The 18,628-nt window shown below is 39.2% G+C and overlaps 1 protein-coding gene across 2 annotated transcripts in view; it reads right to left on the reverse strand.

Annotated features, from left to right (window-relative positions):
• TSPAN17 (tetraspanin 17) overlaps positions 1–18,628 on the reverse strand; it is an 81,897-nt gene that overhangs the window by 8,711 nt on the left and 54,558 nt on the right. For both annotated transcript variants that reach the window (XM_015285644.4, XM_046940846.1), the window contains exons 2-5: positions 14,236–14,286; positions 4,839–4,985; positions 2,974–3,144; positions 953–1,078 (exon numbers count right to left, since the gene is read on the reverse strand). In XM_015285644.4, coding sequence (XP_015141130.1) covers positions 953–1,078; positions 2,974–3,144; positions 4,839–4,985; positions 14,236–14,286 — 495 coding nt within the window. The remainder of the gene's footprint in view (positions 1–952; positions 1,079–2,973; positions 3,145–4,838; positions 4,986–14,235; positions 14,287–18,628) is intronic.

An 18,628-nucleotide genomic window follows, 5' to 3' on the forward strand; every position in this document is an offset into this window, starting at 1 on the left:
ATTGTCCTATCACTATGCACCACCAAGAAGAGCCTGACCTCACCCATTTGCCTCCCACCTCCCTTCAGATGTTTATAAACATTAATCAGATTCCCCCCCTCCCCCCACCAAGTCTTTTTCCCCAGGCTAAACAGATCCAGGTTATTCAGCCTTTCCTCACACAGGAAATGCTCCAGACCCTTAATCATCTTTGCAGCCCTTCACTGGACTCCTGCTAGGAGATCCCTGCATTTTTGAACTGGGGAGCCCAGAACTGAGCACAGTATTCTAAACATGGCCTCACCAGGGCAGAGTAGAGGGGGAGGATCACCTCACTTGACCTGCTGGCCATGCTCTTTTTAACGCACCCCAGGATAGCACTGGCCTTCTTGGCCACAAGTGCATACTGCTGGCTCATGGCCAACCTGTTGTCTACCAGAACAGAGATTTCTGTGGCTGTCTAAAGACTGTAACACAATCATACACCAGTTCTTCAGAACAGGCTGTCACTTATTACTACACCCACACAAACCAGGCCAAGATGACTACAGCCTCTGGACACTCCATTAAATAATGAGCAATACCTGCTTTAGAGTGTCTGATCTTACAGTTGTTCTTTAAGGCAGCAAATGAAGTATCCTTATGATAGTTGATTAAAAGCTCATATCCTTCAACTCATTATGGACTTCTGCTTTTTGTACTTGCTAAGATTAACATGTACATTCAGCCAACTTTGTGTTTCTCTCATTCTAATGAAAAACAGCAAACATGAAAAGCATACAGTGAAGACTTAAGTTAGTTCAGGATTTTTGCTGGTAGAAGAGAAATCAGTAGTTACACTGTGATTTAAGTTAAAAAAAAATAAACAGAAGATGGTAGAAAAGTTAAGATCATGCATGACTTCCAGAAAAGTCTCATACAGTCATTTAAAACCGAACAGCAGAGCCCTCCTATTCTCCTGACTGTGACTTACGGCAGGATCTTTAGTGCAGCAAGAGAATGGCACACCACAGCGCTCTCGACTTGCATTGGAATCTGTGCAATTGAAGTAAATATTAAGGTTCCAGTCATCAGCTCCAAAAGCCCCGCAGCACTGCCACTAGAACACAGAAAGGAGAGCTTTTTGTCTTTCAGTATCAATAAATCTCAGCATTAAAACATGCATAATCGCTGCCGGTTTCCATCTAGCTTTCCATAAAGAATCCAAGATTCCCTCATTTAATGGAAAATAAATTATTTAACTTTTTAAGACCACTCCAACCTATGAAGTTATTCTAAAATTACCAGGGGATTACAGTTCTGTTCACACCCTGCAATGTTATTCTTTGGAGAAAAAATTACAGAGCAAACTGATATGCTAAAACCACAGATTTGCACAGTCCTAGAAGCTCAGGCCCCAAGGACAGTATAGTGAAGTGTGATATTCTTCCCAGTCTAATGTGCCATGAGTTCCTAACAGACCTGATCAGAACCAAGCTACTCTGCTTGCCAGTTTGAAGGAATCTTCGGTAGGCTGCATACTAGTCAGTATGAATTCAGCATTTACTGCACATCACAGATTGCACAAGTAACCCTTAACTGAAGGAAAGCAGAATCCTTCAAAAAAGTATAGACTCCAAATGTTACACTTAGTCTGGTAAAAAATGCTGAACCTTCAAAGAACAGACGAAACTTCAGTGGAGCACTGATGGTTTACAGCACTCCAGAATCTAGCCCAAGGAACCCATCTATACCAACTAAAAACATACTAATAATAAATAAATAAATCCAACTAAGCACATTTTAAAGTGTTGGGAATGGCAATTCTCTCCCTCTGGATGTAAATACAGTTCCATCTGCATTACCAGAAATACACTGTCTTCAAGTCTCATCTCACCTAGCTGAAAAAGTAACTTGCTCTCCAGACTCATGCTGCCCTGACTTAACTGTCAAGAGTACTAATCCAGTTATCTAGTGCCAGTCTACTGCAAAACTGGATTATAGCCTTTTGGTTGTGTACACATGCCCCTCTGCTTTCAGATCTCTGGCCCTCTTCAAACTGGAAAAGATTCAAAGGAGCACAGGGATCCACATTCTGTTACTCACTTTTTCCACCAAGGCAAATAGAAGCAAACTTTATTTGCAGAATATATAAAAATAAAGAGACATAATGATTTCAACCAACACTTAATGATGCAGCTACACAGAGCCAAATTCAATGTGAAGTTCATAAACCATAGACCAGAAGAGAATACTGGAGCAAGAACGTTTCAGCAAAATGGCTTGTGTGTGAAATCCAGTGCAAGACTCCTTTACACATTGGCAAATATGACCTATGAACCTGCACAAGCATGTGCATCTGACTTCACTCTTCCTTCCCCCCTTCAGGTGCTGCTGGAGTGTCTTTTAGAGATTTCTTACAAGGACTTTTGGAATTGCCCACTTCACTAGGCTAAATACGTTAAGTCTTCATGAGATAGAACATCACAGTCTCAACAAGCCCCCACATCTGTCACTCTGCAGAGTGGTGTAGCACCTCTGATGTTGCTAAAACATCACGAGCATTCAATTCATAACTGAATAAGTTTCCATCAAGCTTAGAAAAAATGTGGGGTTTTGGAGTTTTGTTTTGTTTTTTAATAAGAAGTGGTAGTTCCTACAATAAAATATTTTGAAAACAACCCCCCCTGAAGTATTTTATAGACGCATACAAATATGCTCCAACAGTCTGAACACAAAACTCTTACTGTAACTAGTCAATTTGACACACTTATCTTTAAAAGCCTTCATGAATAAATCACCCCAACTCTCCACTGTAATTCTTATGCTGAATAATACAACAAGAAATAAGCCACTTTTCACAGGTACTGTGTGTTTGCAGAAGTTCTGTGAATACGACAAGGATTACATTCTAATATATTTTTGTTAGACCTTGAAGAAACTAAACAGAAAGTAACAAACAGAGAAGGTATTTCATTAAAGCAAGCATTAAAAAATAAACATAGTCCTACTTACATATTCCTGCGTAAAGTCTATGAGGTTTTGCAAATCAATGTCATCTCGGTATGCTCTGATGTTGTTGTTTATAAAGAAATACAGCTGATCCTTGATCCAGTCTTTGAAAACAAATGCTAGAACACCAGCAGTGAGTTCCAAGAAGAAAATAATTCCAAGAAACACAGAAAACTATGAAGAAAAAGGAAAACATTAAAATTATTTTACCATCTTGCCAGAAATTTATTTTTCAAGGCTCACAATTATGTCTGGTGGTAAAGCTTTGTCTGTTTCAGAGCAAACTCAACCTATTCAACTCAAACAAACAAAAAAAAAATTAAATTAAAAATAGATCTTTTTTTTTTCTCCATTAGAGCTGTAGTACAATTCTCTCAATTTTATTCTAGCAAATAATAAAAATGTCAATGAACGCAAGCACTGGCACCCAGAGCACAACATTTCACTGGAATTTCCAAAGAAGTCCAAAATTGTTTACTCTAAATCTCAACAGAGGTGGCCACCTGCCAGGCTCTTTGAAAACTCATGTAAAATTCCTGTGTAGGCACTCCCTTTTTCAAAGGCACTGAACAACAAATAGAACAAATTAAATGCTGTCTCAGTGACCTTCTCTTTAGACATCCTCATTGGTAAAACTTCGCCTAAGTGGGTAAAGCAAAAATTGCTAACAACAGAAATTAATTAATGACTGAGTCAGAGAGGAGTGTCTATGGAATGACTCATATCCACATTAAAACCAAATGAGGCTGTGATGATTAATGCAAATGCAATGGATGCCAAAGGCATTAGTAACGATCTGCCACTTTCTCTAAGCATCTCCACTGAGTCTCTACAGTGTTTTAAAAACATGCCGGGGTCCTCATATACTGGAATTCCATCCCTTTTGCAACTGTGCCTTTAAGACTCATTTTAATATGCTCCCTATGTTTGTTCAGACGCATTTTTAATTCCTCTGTCAGCTGCTGTATAGGAAGCTATTTCTGGTACAGCAGATGGGTACGTTTTAGAGAAGATGAGAGAAAGAAGAAAAAAACCCAACATTTACAATAGCTTTTCTTTTCTTTCCTTTCCTTTTATTTATTTATTTAATAGAAGCAAGGAGAGAGCAAGCTAGAACTATCTCGAGCTGCTTCATAAGTGGCTCAGTAACCGTCAACCTCCTCCTGCAATACAGCATGTCAGTGGGAGCCAAATACGTGACCTGAAGGCTGATTTTTACCAGAAAACTTTTTGAGTGTATACTAACAGTTGACGGTTATGAAGACAAATACTACCCTGGCTAAGCTCAACTCTGGAAGGTATGACAGGAGAGAAAAATATCTTGGTTTTATTCTGAATCCTAAATTTATATATGGCAATAAGGTCTTTTCACATTAGCTGTACAGTACAGAGCCAAGTCTTATCAGCAAGCAATGCCTTTCTAGCAGTCCTATCCCTTCTGTACCATGAGGGAAACTTGCACAGCAAAAATCACATGGTTCACATTCAGTAGTTTATTATACATTCCTCCTAATTCACAGGCAGCTGGTTATTGACTCTAACTAGCTAATTCGGGCTCTGAGTGACAGGATGGCAAAATGTTAGGCTACACCCATATGAAAAGCAGTAGTTCCGCATTATGATTCTTACCATCAACAACTCTAAACATTAAAAACAAAGTATTTAACATTAAATAAAAGTAAACATTAAAAACAAACAAGTAAGCAGCAGAGATTAAGATCTGTAAAGCTAATCAAAAGAGATTCAGAGAACAGTACTCTCACATAAGTAACACCTTCTGCTCCGCAAAAGGTTTTTTAATATCTTTACATGGTTAAGCAGCAATACCAAACATGACTTTCCCCATGTAACCACTGAATGCTACTTACAAATTTGAGAAGAAAGGTATTTTCTCTCAAAGCTCCAATGCATCCTGCAAATCCCAAAATGAACATAACTCCTCCTACCACTACGAAGAGCCAAACTGGATCAAAGCCACCCAGGTCAGTGATGGAAGAGATGTTGGACAGCACTCCCTGTGAAAGAAACAACACCAAGAGATAACACATGTGGTCAAGCTTTCTGTTGTAATCATTCAGCTTACGTTTTTCTTTTTTAAAAGGTAGATGTTTAAAGCAAACAAATGCTCTTCAGCACAACAAGAAAACAAAATGATTATGTTCAATATTTCTGAAATCAATGCATGGGAAGAACAAAAAAGCATTCTTCTAGAGTTCTCCGCAAAAAGTCAGATTTAGACATTTGAATAAAATTTAACTTGATTTTATTACCCATGAGGAGATGCATTTTGGGTATTGTATATGTTGTTCATATAAGCACAAACTTACAAATGTTATGATAGAAAAAGTGGTCAATAGCAAAAAAAACCTCTTAAGTTCAGCCTCAGTATTTTCAACAACTGACAGAAATTAGAACTGAACTTGTCAGTTAAATGCAGTGCATTGCAACAAATTTTATGTTATATTTTGACAATTTAGATACCAGGCTGATTAAAACTTCAGTCACCTACATGCCAAAACCTCATTATGTAAGAAAAGTATGGCTACTGTCTAATCAGTCAACAAAAAGAAACATTGAAATTGGTGTTAAGTTTCTTAATAGGACAGAAGGCCATTTAAAGACATGTCTCAGGAGATGGCATACATGAACTTGGGTTAGATTTATCACACAGTAAATTACACATGCTGTATTTTAGATACAACAGTCAGCACAGCCCACTTATAATGTCATTAATCCCTTAGGTATAAAGCTTGGGTTGTCATGCCAGGAGTCTTGAGAACCTATTTTATTGATCTGAACACATTTTAGCCAGAGTTCGGCTGATGTTGAACATATGGGCCATATCAAGGAGCAAATACAAAGTCCTCCTTATTCCAGTGAGTTTGCAGAGGAACAGTTAGTTTCACAAAGCCTTCTGGCAGCAAAAAAGCTGAAGCATCACTGTTCCTCCATTTAACTCCCTGGTGTCATAGGTCAATACAGAGCACACTGCTGCAGTGGATGTTTCTTCATGTGCTCCTTCAAAGAAGCCTGAAGGCAGGCTGAGTGTTTTGGACTACTGCTTTCCCTATTAACTCCTGAGTTGGCTATGGCTTGAAAAGCAACAATACAGATCTTCTCCTCTACAGCTTCTTGTCTGCAGATTTATTCTCAAGTTTTTCATCCTTTTACTTGTTCCTGCTCATATCCACTTTGCTTCTTTTGCTCCCAGAACAGCAATAGTTTTAAATGATGTTATCATAGCATCATTTCCAAAAGTTGTTAGTAACACTGTTAATGGATAACTCTTCATAACCGTAGCTTTGGATCCTCGATTTTGTTTTTTAATACTCAATTTGGGCCACCCATAGCATGTAAATAGTCACGCACCCAGTATCTCTAATTCAGCACATCAGTCTGCAACCACTTCCATAATTTCCCCACACAAAACTAACACTGAGTAAATTGGAAATAAAATAGGGGCCTGAATTTCTCCAATGCACCCAGCAAGGAGCCTTGGAAGAGGCCAGAATACCATTAAAAAAAAAAAAACCCACAACCTAACTAACTTACAAACAATAAATAAGAACATGAGTCAACATTCTCAGACTAGATTTTCCTCCTAGTATACTAGAGAGGGCAATCCTCCCTGACAGAGGGATGAAAAAAATATATTCACTGCTTTCCTCCTACAGTACATACAGTACTAGGCATTGTCATTCATTACAAAAGCACAAATAGATGTGATGCATAATATAACACAATGCTGCTCAGACCCATCATTGCTGTCAAAGCAGACCAGTCGGTACGTCGTTCCCTTTTCTAAGTAACCAGTGATGAGATGGTACAAGTCAGACTGAACTGAACAATTAACAGTAGTTAACACTTAAATCAATTTGTACAGAAGTTTTCCACCACTGTTTCTTGATTACATGAGCCATAAGAAAAGAAATCAAAAGATACAACTTTCTGGCTAAGAATAACCAACAGTAAGCAGCATAATCTAACACACAAACCTCTGAAAAAGGCATTGCTTTGGACATATGCAAGTCAGGAAACACAAGGTCTACCCCAAGGAAAAGGTCTGCTGTAATGACTTCCAAACAAGTTTGGAAGTCCCTTCTATGTTTTCCCCATCTCATAACATGAGAACAAGTTATGCCTTAAGCAAAAGCTACTCCTGATTTCTTTTAACATTAGCTTTTTTTTTTTTTCATTAATGTTCTATAGCAGAGCATAAAAACAGTCAGTGGAAAAAGGACAGTGCCTACTGCAATTATTTTACTTCAAAAAAAAAAAAAATCCCGAAGGATGAATGGTCATTTAAGTCTCTCTTCATAAGACAATTCAGTCCTACTTTTCAAAAGAAAGAACAGTCTAATCAAGTTATTTCCATTTGAAAGTACTACAATTTAAATGAAAGACAAAATCCAAGTGTAATTCAGTTCACACCTGTAGACTCCGCTCTTTGAGAAGCTAGTCTTTATACAAGTGTTACTAAGAAGTAGTACACAACTTCATACTTTTGTTGCACCTAATGAGAATACAATTTAGCAAACTGGTTGTATTTATATTCCCTTTCTGATCATGACCTTTCCCACCTTACTCGATCTTCTAGCACTGGCAGTTTCACGTCACTGGCATGCCACAAACTGGCCAGTCACTCAGCAAAAGTCACTCATGTAAGCAGAGTTCTCCTTCAGGTTCTGATCGCTCAGTAGAGCTGTGATCTGACATGTACTGAAGTAAAACAGTACAAGCTTTATTGTTTGCTACCCTTGGAGAGCACCTTTATGTGCATCTTCTGCTGGTCCACATATGGCAATCATAAACCAGGTTTGGATAAACTCCAAGTAATACATCCTGACAGCACAAAGCCTGCTGTGTAATTCTCATTCGTGTTGTGTGCTGTCTGCATATGAATCCCAAGTTATCAGTATTCTGGAGATACGTCAGGATATGCAGTCTTCAGAGTGACTTTGGCAATAAAAAACAATTGCTAGCAAGAGGAATGACAACACAGACAATGCTGTGTGCTTACACCTTGACTTGCACAGAGGTAGTGCTTTATTCTGGGGAAAGTACATAAGTCTCACAGTTGCCAATTCTGTCTTCCTCCCATCTTCAGCCAAAAGCAGAAGGAAACGCATACGGAGGTGACTGAGCAGGGGAAGAAGAATCTCACAAGATAACACTGCTTACTCCAGTAACGCTCTGAATCCTCAGGGCTACCAGTCATGCATGTGGTGATTGTTCACCAGCTCATCTCCTCCAGAAATGAAAAACCTAAACACATCGCCTGTAAATCTTTTAAAGTTGGGCTGTCTGCAAATGAAAAGGAATTTTTCTCAGCAACACTACTGCACAAGTCCAATCTTTACCACAATACAGTTGCAAGTACTATCGATATTCTGGCATCTAACAGGAGGAAAAACTTCTTTTTTTCCTTAAACCTATAGTCACACTTCAAAAGTATGGTAATGTTGCTGGGGTACACACACAGTACTTCTTTGGTAGTTTAGACATATGCCTAATCTTTACTTGACAATAAACACTTTGTGCAGAGCCACATATGCTAATACTTTTCTTCTTCCAGTGGCACCAATCCAGGGCTCTACTGCAGTCCCACAAGGAGAGCCAGCAGGACACGCTCTCTGGATGAGCTCCAGCTCATCTGCTTGCTTTGTTCCCCCACCCTCAACTGCCTGCTGTACATTTGAATGTTGAGGTTCTTAATCTTTTCATCCCCTGCAAGTCACTATTTGTTCACAGTTATAAAGGAGCAAAATCATCATCCATAAATGAACTACAATCAATAATGATGGTTATGGAAAAGTTGCTTTATTTGTGCAGTGTATCTGATTTTGGTCACTAGGATAGAATGACACAGGTGTACAACTGGAAAGACTGACATATTCCTTATTCACCCCACATTCAGGAGAAAAGTCAAGTGAAACAGCAGGACCTGCTCCTTTCACCAACAAAGGAGTGGTAGAGAGGCCACACCAACAAATACAAGATCACCAAGCCAGGCCCATCAGAAGCTCCTGCAAAATTATAGGGAAGTGACTCCTTCTAGTACAAGAGAAAGGGCAGAGCAAACCATTTTAAGAGAGATGCCTGAATCTAGTGACTGATCCTCTGTTGTCATGCTGCTTTTTTCATGTGGCCAGAGCTGTGCACTCTACAAGCAGGATCTCATGCATAGCTCAAAGCAAAGGAAAAATACTGATCTTGAAGACAGTTACTTGGTAAGGCCTCTGCCAGTATTAGAGCTGCACTGCTGCTTGCTTTTATCCCATTAAAAAAGATGAAGGAAGCAACATTTACTTCCACAAGGAGCAGGGTCGCACTCTTATTGCTTTCTCCATCCTATAGATTACTAGGACCACTTATACTGCTTTCCAAAGCCAGACCACTAACTCCAGCTCCAACCTTTGATATTTGATACACATCTACATTATCTATATTAGCATTTCAGTTCATTTAAAGGGGCTCCCCATAAGCTATGCTTCAATTCACATTAACAGTCTTAGACCACACAAACTAGATTGCTGACAAATGAAGACATGCTTCCATAATATACAACTTGTGCTCCACACACTAGGAGGCATTCAGTCTATGGGACTCTAGAATTAGCCTGAAGAAAACAGTAGCACATTCAGCAGTCCCCATGGCAAACAATATCCCCAGTGGGCCATAAAAAGAAGAAATCAACACAAGTAGGATGGGAGAACTCGAGGAAATGCACAAAAATATTTAAGATGGAAAAAGGTCACTAAACTTATCTGCTGCAGAAGCACATTTCCAGGGTGAAGAAAGCAAGTGGTCAGAAAAAAGTTCAGCAATACAAGACCTTCAGAAACATTCTCTGCAGCCTAAGGATTACCTTTCTGCAAGCCTGTCTGCAGGACTTAGAAATGCTGGTGAACAGAAACACACGGGAGTGTTTTCCAAATGTATTATTTTAAAATGGAAAAAATATCTACTTTCAGAAACTTTGTGCAGTTCCTCCATGCTGTGCATCTGAATAAGCATGAAGAACAGAACATTGGTCATCGACATACACCAAGTTAATTCCACTCCAGCATTTTGTCTCTGCAATTGAGAAACTAGGTGAGCAGTGTTTACAGAACTTACTTCCTTGATTTTTGTTGGTTTTGCATTTCCTACAGCAAATAGTAATAGCAGCAAAACTTTAATCTCCAAGCTTCTAGTGAAGGAGACTAGCTTAACTGCCTTGTTACAGCAAAATAGAGTTCAACAGGTGAATAACTGCTAGGAATACATATAAGATACTTTTTTTTTTTTTTTTCCATTTTTCAGGATTAATGGTTACAGGGTGTTGGAACACTACGAAATATTTAAAAGCATCTTTAGATAATGAATCTTTATGTACTGAAATGTAAACTTAAATGTACCAGCGAGATCTAATTGACATGAAAAAGCCAAGTTTAAAACTTGAGACCCAGACCAAGAGCTCCTACTCACCAACACCACTGTGCAGGCACATAGACGTACCATATTCCAAACTGTAAGTTGGCTTTTGAGCTGGAGTATCTTCTAGTTACACTGATTTAATAAGAAAAACTTTGAAACTAAACTTATGCATGCAATCAGCCTCTTCCACTTATCTCACTTAATTTCAGCCAACCTTGTAAGTGAACTAAGACTAATCAACAAATTTTGCAAGGATCTAAACATTTTTTCCCATTTCCATGTTAGAATCTCTGCTTTTACAACCTCCTACCTAACGAAGATTCCAAAACCTCAGTACTTTCTTTCTAAAAGCTCCCACTCTACAGTCCCAAAAGCCTCGGAGGACATAAAGGCAATTCATCACTCATTCTCACTACATGTGGATGTATATCTCCTGCAGGTAGTGAGAGAACCACAAAGTTTGCTTTCCTAAGTACCTACTGGCATCATACCATGAACACTGTCAATGAGCCTTAAGACCACATTATTTAATATTCACAACCAAGGAGGGAAGTAGACATTTTGTACAGGGTTAATTTGTTTGTAAAAGGAAACAGAAAAAAATTGCTTGAAGTGGTTTGAAAAGTTAGTGAAATGTAATGGCCATATATTTTTTCCCTGCTGCTGAGCAAACACAGTGTAAGCTGCTTGGACTTAGTACAGCCTCTTTATATGCTAACAAGCCGGGGGAGGGGGAAGGGTGGGTGTCAGCTGCTCAGTGGATGAACTTTTTTTTCCTCGAACAGTACTAGACCAAGTCCAGTGTGCCTGAAAACACTGAGAGATTGTGAGCTATATAGCACATCTATGGCATAGACAGCTTTATTCATCCCTCAAGTTTATTGCCCCCACCTCCAGTTCTCTTTCTGAGTCCACGATTCAGAATGCTAATTGCCCAGTTTTTTGTTCAGGCCTGGCTGGCTGGCTGTCAAGACAATTCTACTGCCTGGTTGACAAATGAGCTCTTTTGCCTCCCTGCAAAGGAAGGTCATGAGACTGTATGTGTGTTATTTTCTTTACTTTTTTTCCTTCTTTATTTTAAAGTCTAAAGAGAATTCAAACCAATCTAGCAAAAAAGAGAAACCAGCCACTAAATCAACTGATCTATCACAGTCTCACCTGGCAGCAAACAGGCTTCCTGTAAAATGTGGATTACTTCATTACATCCTGCATTTTTAACATGGCCTTGTAAGCTATTTTTCTGTGATGCAGCAGAACTACATACAAGTCAACAACCAGGACACAGAACACCACAGCTAGACATAAAACCAAATTATTGAACATGGAAATAAATCAAAATCCTCCCCACTATTACATCACCTCGCAGTACAGAAGTCCTTCTGAAGATCTAATCCGGCAAAAACATGATAAATTTATGTTTACATATTATACAATAGTACCACTGTCAAAGATTTAGTTTATTGGGACAGCAGCAGTCTTCACACCACAACAGAACGTTCAAACAAAAGAAGAGTTGAAAGGGTTTTGAGGTCCTGGTATAGAGCACCGCTGACAAGAGTCTGGCTCCATCCTCTTTGCACCCTCCCAACAACACTTGTTGGGAGACAGATTCCCCTAAACCTGAGCCTTCTCAAGTCTGAACAGGCCCAGCTCACTCAACCTTTCCTTGTAGGAAAGGTTCCTTATCTTCATGGCCCTTTACTGAACTCTTACCAGTATGTCCACATCTCTCTCCTACTTAGGGGCCCAGAACTGAACCCAACACTCCAGGTGAGGCCTCACCAGTGCTGAGCAAAAGGAAAGGATCCCCTCCCTTCACCTGCTGGCAACCCTTTGCCCAATGCAGTCCAGAACACCATTAGTTAGAGCTGTCTTTGCAGCAAGGGCATGCAGCTGGCTTCTGGTCAACTTGCAGTCCGCAAGTCCTTTTCTGCAGAGCTGCCTTCCTGTCTTACAGTATACCATTACAACAGACCACAATGCCAAAGAGATATTCACATCAGCTTACACAAGAAGCAGACTAGCTAGAGAAGTGTTTTTCAGTCAAGTTACAGATCTTCCAAGTGTTTGGCTTCACCTGCTTGTCTGTCACCTCCAGCTACCAAGCTGCAGCAAGAACAACTCTGTATGGGATGCAGCTGATCCACCCCCCCAGTTGCATGGGCACTACGATTACCTGGCACTTGATCCTGACTGCAGTTTGTGACCATTTCCTGTCCCAAGAAACGCTTAAGATGACATGATAATAGACATGCAGACCTTGAGTAAAAACATGAACCTTAGTTCCTGATTATTTACTATTAGGAATCAAAAGCATTCTTCCTTAGAGGTGGGCTTGGTTTCACATACAGACAATATGAAAAACCAAACCAACCATCCTTCTGTTAGAACAACCTCTGGCTGCAGGGGTAGTATATTTCAGACTTCACAAACTAGACCATAGCTATTTTCCTTTTACCTGCTCATTTATTCTAAATAGGAATAATTTGTATTACCACAGAAATGATACAAAAAAGTGTTAAGAACTTTTCTGGTAAGCTACTTTGAAATATATTACTTCTCTGAGGCTTAGACACAGGCATCATAAGCTCTATGAGTATGCTCAGATAATTCAGTTAAACAGGTTTGTACCTCTCTGCTGAATGATAGCACCACTTTCCAAACCTATTCAAGTTTCCCAACATGAGCATCATATGGTAGGTAAATATATGTGTATAACACACTTGAAATACAAACTTCTATGTACAAACGTGTATATGGCATGAGATAGTTAACACTCTATTACAAGCACTGAGAGTTAGTTTTTGCACAGAGCAATTAGAATTTAAGTCAATAACTCACTTCCAAATCAGCAAAATTTGTCCTGAATTTAAGTGGCACATAAGTGAATTTAAGTGGAAACCCCCATGTTTCCAGTGTGGTGTTTTTTTTCTGCTGCAAGTGCCAGTTATTATGCCTGAAGTAAATATTAGTTTGAAACTAACTTAGTGTTTTCAATCAAAAAAGAAAAGCATCACTTAGCTACATATCAAAGCACAGTTGTTATTAGTCAGGGTTGGATTTTAGTTTGTTGTTGGTGTTTTTTTTTCCTTCATTTTTTAAACAAACAAGGAAACTCTGGCTTTAATTTTAGCAGTTGTATTTTGATAACCCAATACATACTGACTTGTTTTGTGTGTTATACTTTGATACTTTATCTTTTTCCTTGCTTCTGCAGTGAGCAAACTAAAAATCAGGCTATGGTTCACAAGTGAGTTCTCTCTTTCTCTCTCCCCACCTTTTCCTTCCTTTATTCCCATTTCTCAGTTGACTTTACAGTCTCAAAACAGAAAGATTTCCAGTGCACAACCTTATATTCTGCATAAGAAATATATATATATTTTTTTTTTCTTTGCCTCAGGTTTCATTTGGTTTTCATTAAGAGAAGCAGCAACAAGCGTGCTACGTGCAGGCAACAAAGCCAAGAAGGCTCAGTTTCAAGAAGTTGCCTTCTGAGACATGTAGGCTACCTCTCATTCCTAGGGACACATGCAACAGAGACACATTGCCAACACTGCCTTCAGTAGAGCATTCTATTATCTGTGCTGCCATTTGAGCGTGTGTGGATTGAAATGGTTATTTTACGTGCAAGTGTCAGCCATGATTCCTTGCCAAAGCATTCTTGGGAAAAATGCCTCGGATCTTCCCCTAGGTGAACCTAGCCAAGGTTGTGTTTTATTTTTTTGACAGAGAAGCTTGATTTTGTTTCAGGAGAAACTGTGTGGACGCACTAAATGTGCAGCATACTGCTGTTCCAATATTTCATCAGAAAGAAAAAATGTTTGTTTGGTGCTATATTCAACTTACCTTTTCATTCCATGCCCACAATCCAATCCCAAGAAATGCTATGCCAAGGAACTAAAGAGAAAAAGAAAGGAAGAAAAATATCAGAATAGGAACTATAAATTCAGAGATTAATTTATTTTTAAACATACATATTACCTCATCCTCTCTGTTGGATAATCAATTTTATCAGGACTTTGGGGGCTTCCTAAGAGTTTTAAAATATGAATATAACTGTGTTTTCTTTATTTTACAACTCAACCATTAGAACTAGAGGACTTTACATGTTGCACAGTGATACACCATGTAAAAACAGTAGACACAATAAACATCACTTTCTCAGCATCATGCAAGTAAGGCTTCTCAAACTTGACAGACTACCCCCAAACCAAACTTCACAGACAAGTAACAAATTATTTTCCCATTGCATTATCCATCACCAGCGAGAACAACTGTCGCCAAACCTCTTAAAGATCACACACATTAAGAGAAAAAGATTAAAAGATAGCCCTCAACACACTTTTACTATCAGTTTAAGCAATGATACCCACAAACACAGAAAACTGTTAAATGACATGAAAAAATGCCCTTTCTCCACCAAGGAGACTCAAAAGATAATGTCTTCTCAAACGATGGAAAAGGGAATAGCATTTAGGATTTTGTTATGTCCTTGTATTCTCCATTCCACCAAATAATTCAAGTGTATCATTCCCCTCTCAACACTACTGGATTTCCATATGAAATTCACATTAAGAATCTCTGAAACAAGCAAAAAAGGCAGACTCCATCTTCTGACACCACCACTGTATATTTGGCACAATACAGTACCAGCAGTCATACCGAATGCTTAAAACAAATGTATTCTGAGTGTCTGAGCACATCTCTAAACATTTACCTGTCCAACTTTAATCCTTGGTTTTTAAAACTTACGTACTGGCTAAAAACAAAATTATATACACTCTAATTTCAGGACATGTAACAGAATATTGCTCAAACATCTAACTCGTATTTTCTTGTGGTTTCCGCCCAGTGAGGTGCACAGACTTATTTTGGCACATAGCACATTTTCTCTTAATATCTACGTAAACAGTCAAGTATTCTAATGATTTTTTTCTTTTGCAAAACAGGACAGAAGTGTTTTTCTTTGTCTAGAAGCGGGAGGAAACAAAATTATCAACTTCTTTCCCAGAAACGATTTCAACAACTTCAAAGCAAGACTCCTGCTTACTTATATACACTTAGGTGGCAATTTTAGCTTCCACACCACCAAGAATTTCCATAAAGCATAATTCAAAAGGGAATTTACTCACTGCAATAACCTGAAGTTCCCAAATACCCCTCACATCTGTGAGATACTCTGCAAATGTACACTGCCTGCCGAGCAAAGAAGGCACATACAAGACACTGCCAGCTCACCCAGAAGTACATCTACGCTACTTTCCTTTTTGACTTGAAGAGTCGCGCTTGCGAATTTAAAGAGTACTATAAGCCAGCATTCCTCAAAGGAAACTGTCACAGGCTTGGCTATATTAAACACATGATAAATGGAAAATTTTCTTGAATGGAAAAACAGAACTGCTGGTCAAGAAAGTCTTCTATTTCAGCAGCCTTAATTGTCTATAACATACAAGAGATGGATTTGAAAGTGCAGCCTCCTGTGACAAACCACATGAGTAAGAAAAGGTTATCTTACCTGTACCAAGAATGCTTTATGGTTGGGCATCTTGCCAGAAGTAGGCAATCCTTCTGACTGGAGTGATTATTTGAAACTTGGTGAGATAAAGCTGTACAAGTTTCCAAATCACTTTCAGGCTAACACAGTTATTTTGCAGTAACAGGCTCCTTTCCTTCCTTCTTTACATAGCCAAAAGCACCAAAAGCACCAAGGACGAAGAAAGAGGAGTGGTGGTGGTGGGGGGGGGGGGGGGGGGGGGGGGGGGGGGGGGGGGGAGGGGAAGAAAAACTGGATTTGAAAATTGCAAATTTTTATTTCTAGAGATACAAAACACTGTTTTGTGAGTAGCTGAAAATACTTTTGAACACAGCAAGCAAGGAAAACTAGAAAGAATTTGATCAGTGCCTGTATATGTAACTTAATAGCCATACACATCAGCTGCTAGTCTGGCTCAGATCCACTAGCTGTATTAAATGTAATCCAGTCAAGTGTCCTTATCATTCACCAGATGTTGAAGCTTACAAGGGTAAGATATTATTTCATGAGTAGCAAATGGTAACTTGTAGCCTACATGGATCTCCAGCCAGACTGATCTCATCACTCAACTGTAAAGTGAGATGAGACTGCACTATGCTAAGCTGGAGCACCTAAAAAACTGATACTGTCAAGCTCCTGGCAAGCCTGTTAACAAAAACCAGGAAACATTCTCTTGAGAACTCTCAAAGAGGACTCAAAGAAATACATGCTGCTCTGTCCTCTTCATACTACAAAATGGAAATCTCTGTCCAGTTGTCTTTTGAGCAGCTGATGAATAAGGAACAACAGACAATACCTATTAGGAGAAGAAAACGTTCAGGATGGAATCGTGAATTCTGTCACAGGATGTTGTAGAAACTGAACACTTCATCTAATTTTGCTTCTGAATGCCATAAATTCATTTAGGATCCACTGCTATCGAAGAGTGACTTTGGCACAGTTGCTGGCTCAGAAAGTTTTTAAACCATTGCTTACCAGAAGAATATAAGCAGGAAAAGATCCCTGTGTAGATGCTTTGTTGCTTGAACAACTCGTTCCTTAGGCAAACACTTACTTGCATTAGTTGAGTCAAAATAGTAAGCAAGAAATGCAGCTGGCCTAACTTCCTACACTCGCTCCCCAGAAATGCCTACCCTCACACAGACAGCCTGCTGGGAGGATGAAGCTCAGAGGAATGCTCTCCGTAATCCCCACTGGCAGGAGAGAGATGTTTGCTAGGAGACTTACACCTCTTCCCAGGATTAACTTGAGAATTCCTTGACAATTACGAAAGAAACTTTTCAGCAGCTTTTAGGAAGTGCTTAGCAAAAATCCCTCTGTATTTTAGAAGCAGAGGTAAAGCAGGATGCGTGCTCTGCTTATCTTGCAATTCTTCTGCAGATACGTCCATGAGGGTCTTATTCTGTTTGTTTGTAACCAAAAAGAAAATCTCTTCACCCTAAGCACGTGGGAAGAGAATGGCGTAATATGCATTTTCTCAATTAGGTCTGGAAAATTTTATTTACATCCTTTAAATTATTCCAGTGAGTAATCAAGAGGTGGAAGTTTGCCTGATTATTACAGGAAAGACAGCTTTAATTCTCCCCAGATATCTAGTAAGACCATTTAGCCTGACTAGAAATGGTCTCCGGATCTAGGACAAAGCTTGTAAAATCTTGATTTTTTTTTTTCAAACAATAGTTTGCAAGAGAACATTAAAGCATTCCTCCTGAGTATCACAGCATTACAAAAGACTCGCCTAACAGCACTTTTTGAGCCATAGGTTTTGACTCCGTAAGCACCAAATAAACGTGTCCAAATTTCTCTTTTTCTAAAGCACGTACCATTATTTGTACTGCTGCTCTGCTCATAAAGTTTATGTGCGGTTTTCAGAAGTGGACTGATCAATAAGTGTTTCAAGCTGCATATATCTTATTCCCAGTCTTGGCTGCATGGAAGAAAATGATGTTTTGTTGCTATTACAGACTGCATTATACGGAACACTATTTCATTTGAAGGATGCTGGGGTAAATACTAATGTGAACATGAGATACAACTTCAGAGAGAGATGAGCTTAAGCAAAGCAATCAGACATTTCTTCATATACCAAATTTTTCATTTCAGCTGACGTTCTTAGGTGACTTGGCAGCAGTTTTCAACCAAAAGCACAACTGCAGACCAAGCAGCAAAAAGGTTGGTTAATGTGCCATAAGCCAGTGTATGTCCACGCATGAATACATTATTAAAGAGTTGTGAGAGAAGGAACTAGAGCACAGCTGCCTTTCTACCTTCAGCACACCATACAAACACACTAGCAAAAAGCATGTCAAACCTGAGAAAGCTCAGAGATAGAACTTCCTAACAACTGCTTTATTAAGTTACATACTTAAGGGAGCATGCGAATTTCTCATCTGCCCTGTGTGCTTCAAGAGCTGTGTGCAGTGTTAGCAAGGAGACTCAGGATTCCTACAACTGGTGCTGTCTTTCTTCCTCGGCAATATCCTGCAGGTTCTTCACACAGCAACATTTCCTCCTGTGTGATTCCTGCCAGTACAATGAGGGACAGCAAGGTACGGTAGCTTACCAATAAACACAGCCGTGATCAGGACGCTATGAAGAGTTATATTTCACATCCCATAACACAATCAGGAAAATACAGCACTTCTGAGCTTCACACATACACAAAAGCAGCACTGACAAGTTCCTAACTGAGCCCAAAATCCCAGA

Source organism: Gallus gallus, chromosome 4 (genome assembly GCF_016699485.2).
Source record: "Gallus gallus isolate bGalGal1 chromosome 4, bGalGal1.mat.broiler.GRCg7b, whole genome shotgun sequence".
Classification (NCBI taxonomy): Eukaryota; Metazoa; Chordata; class Aves; order Galliformes; family Phasianidae; genus Gallus; species Gallus gallus.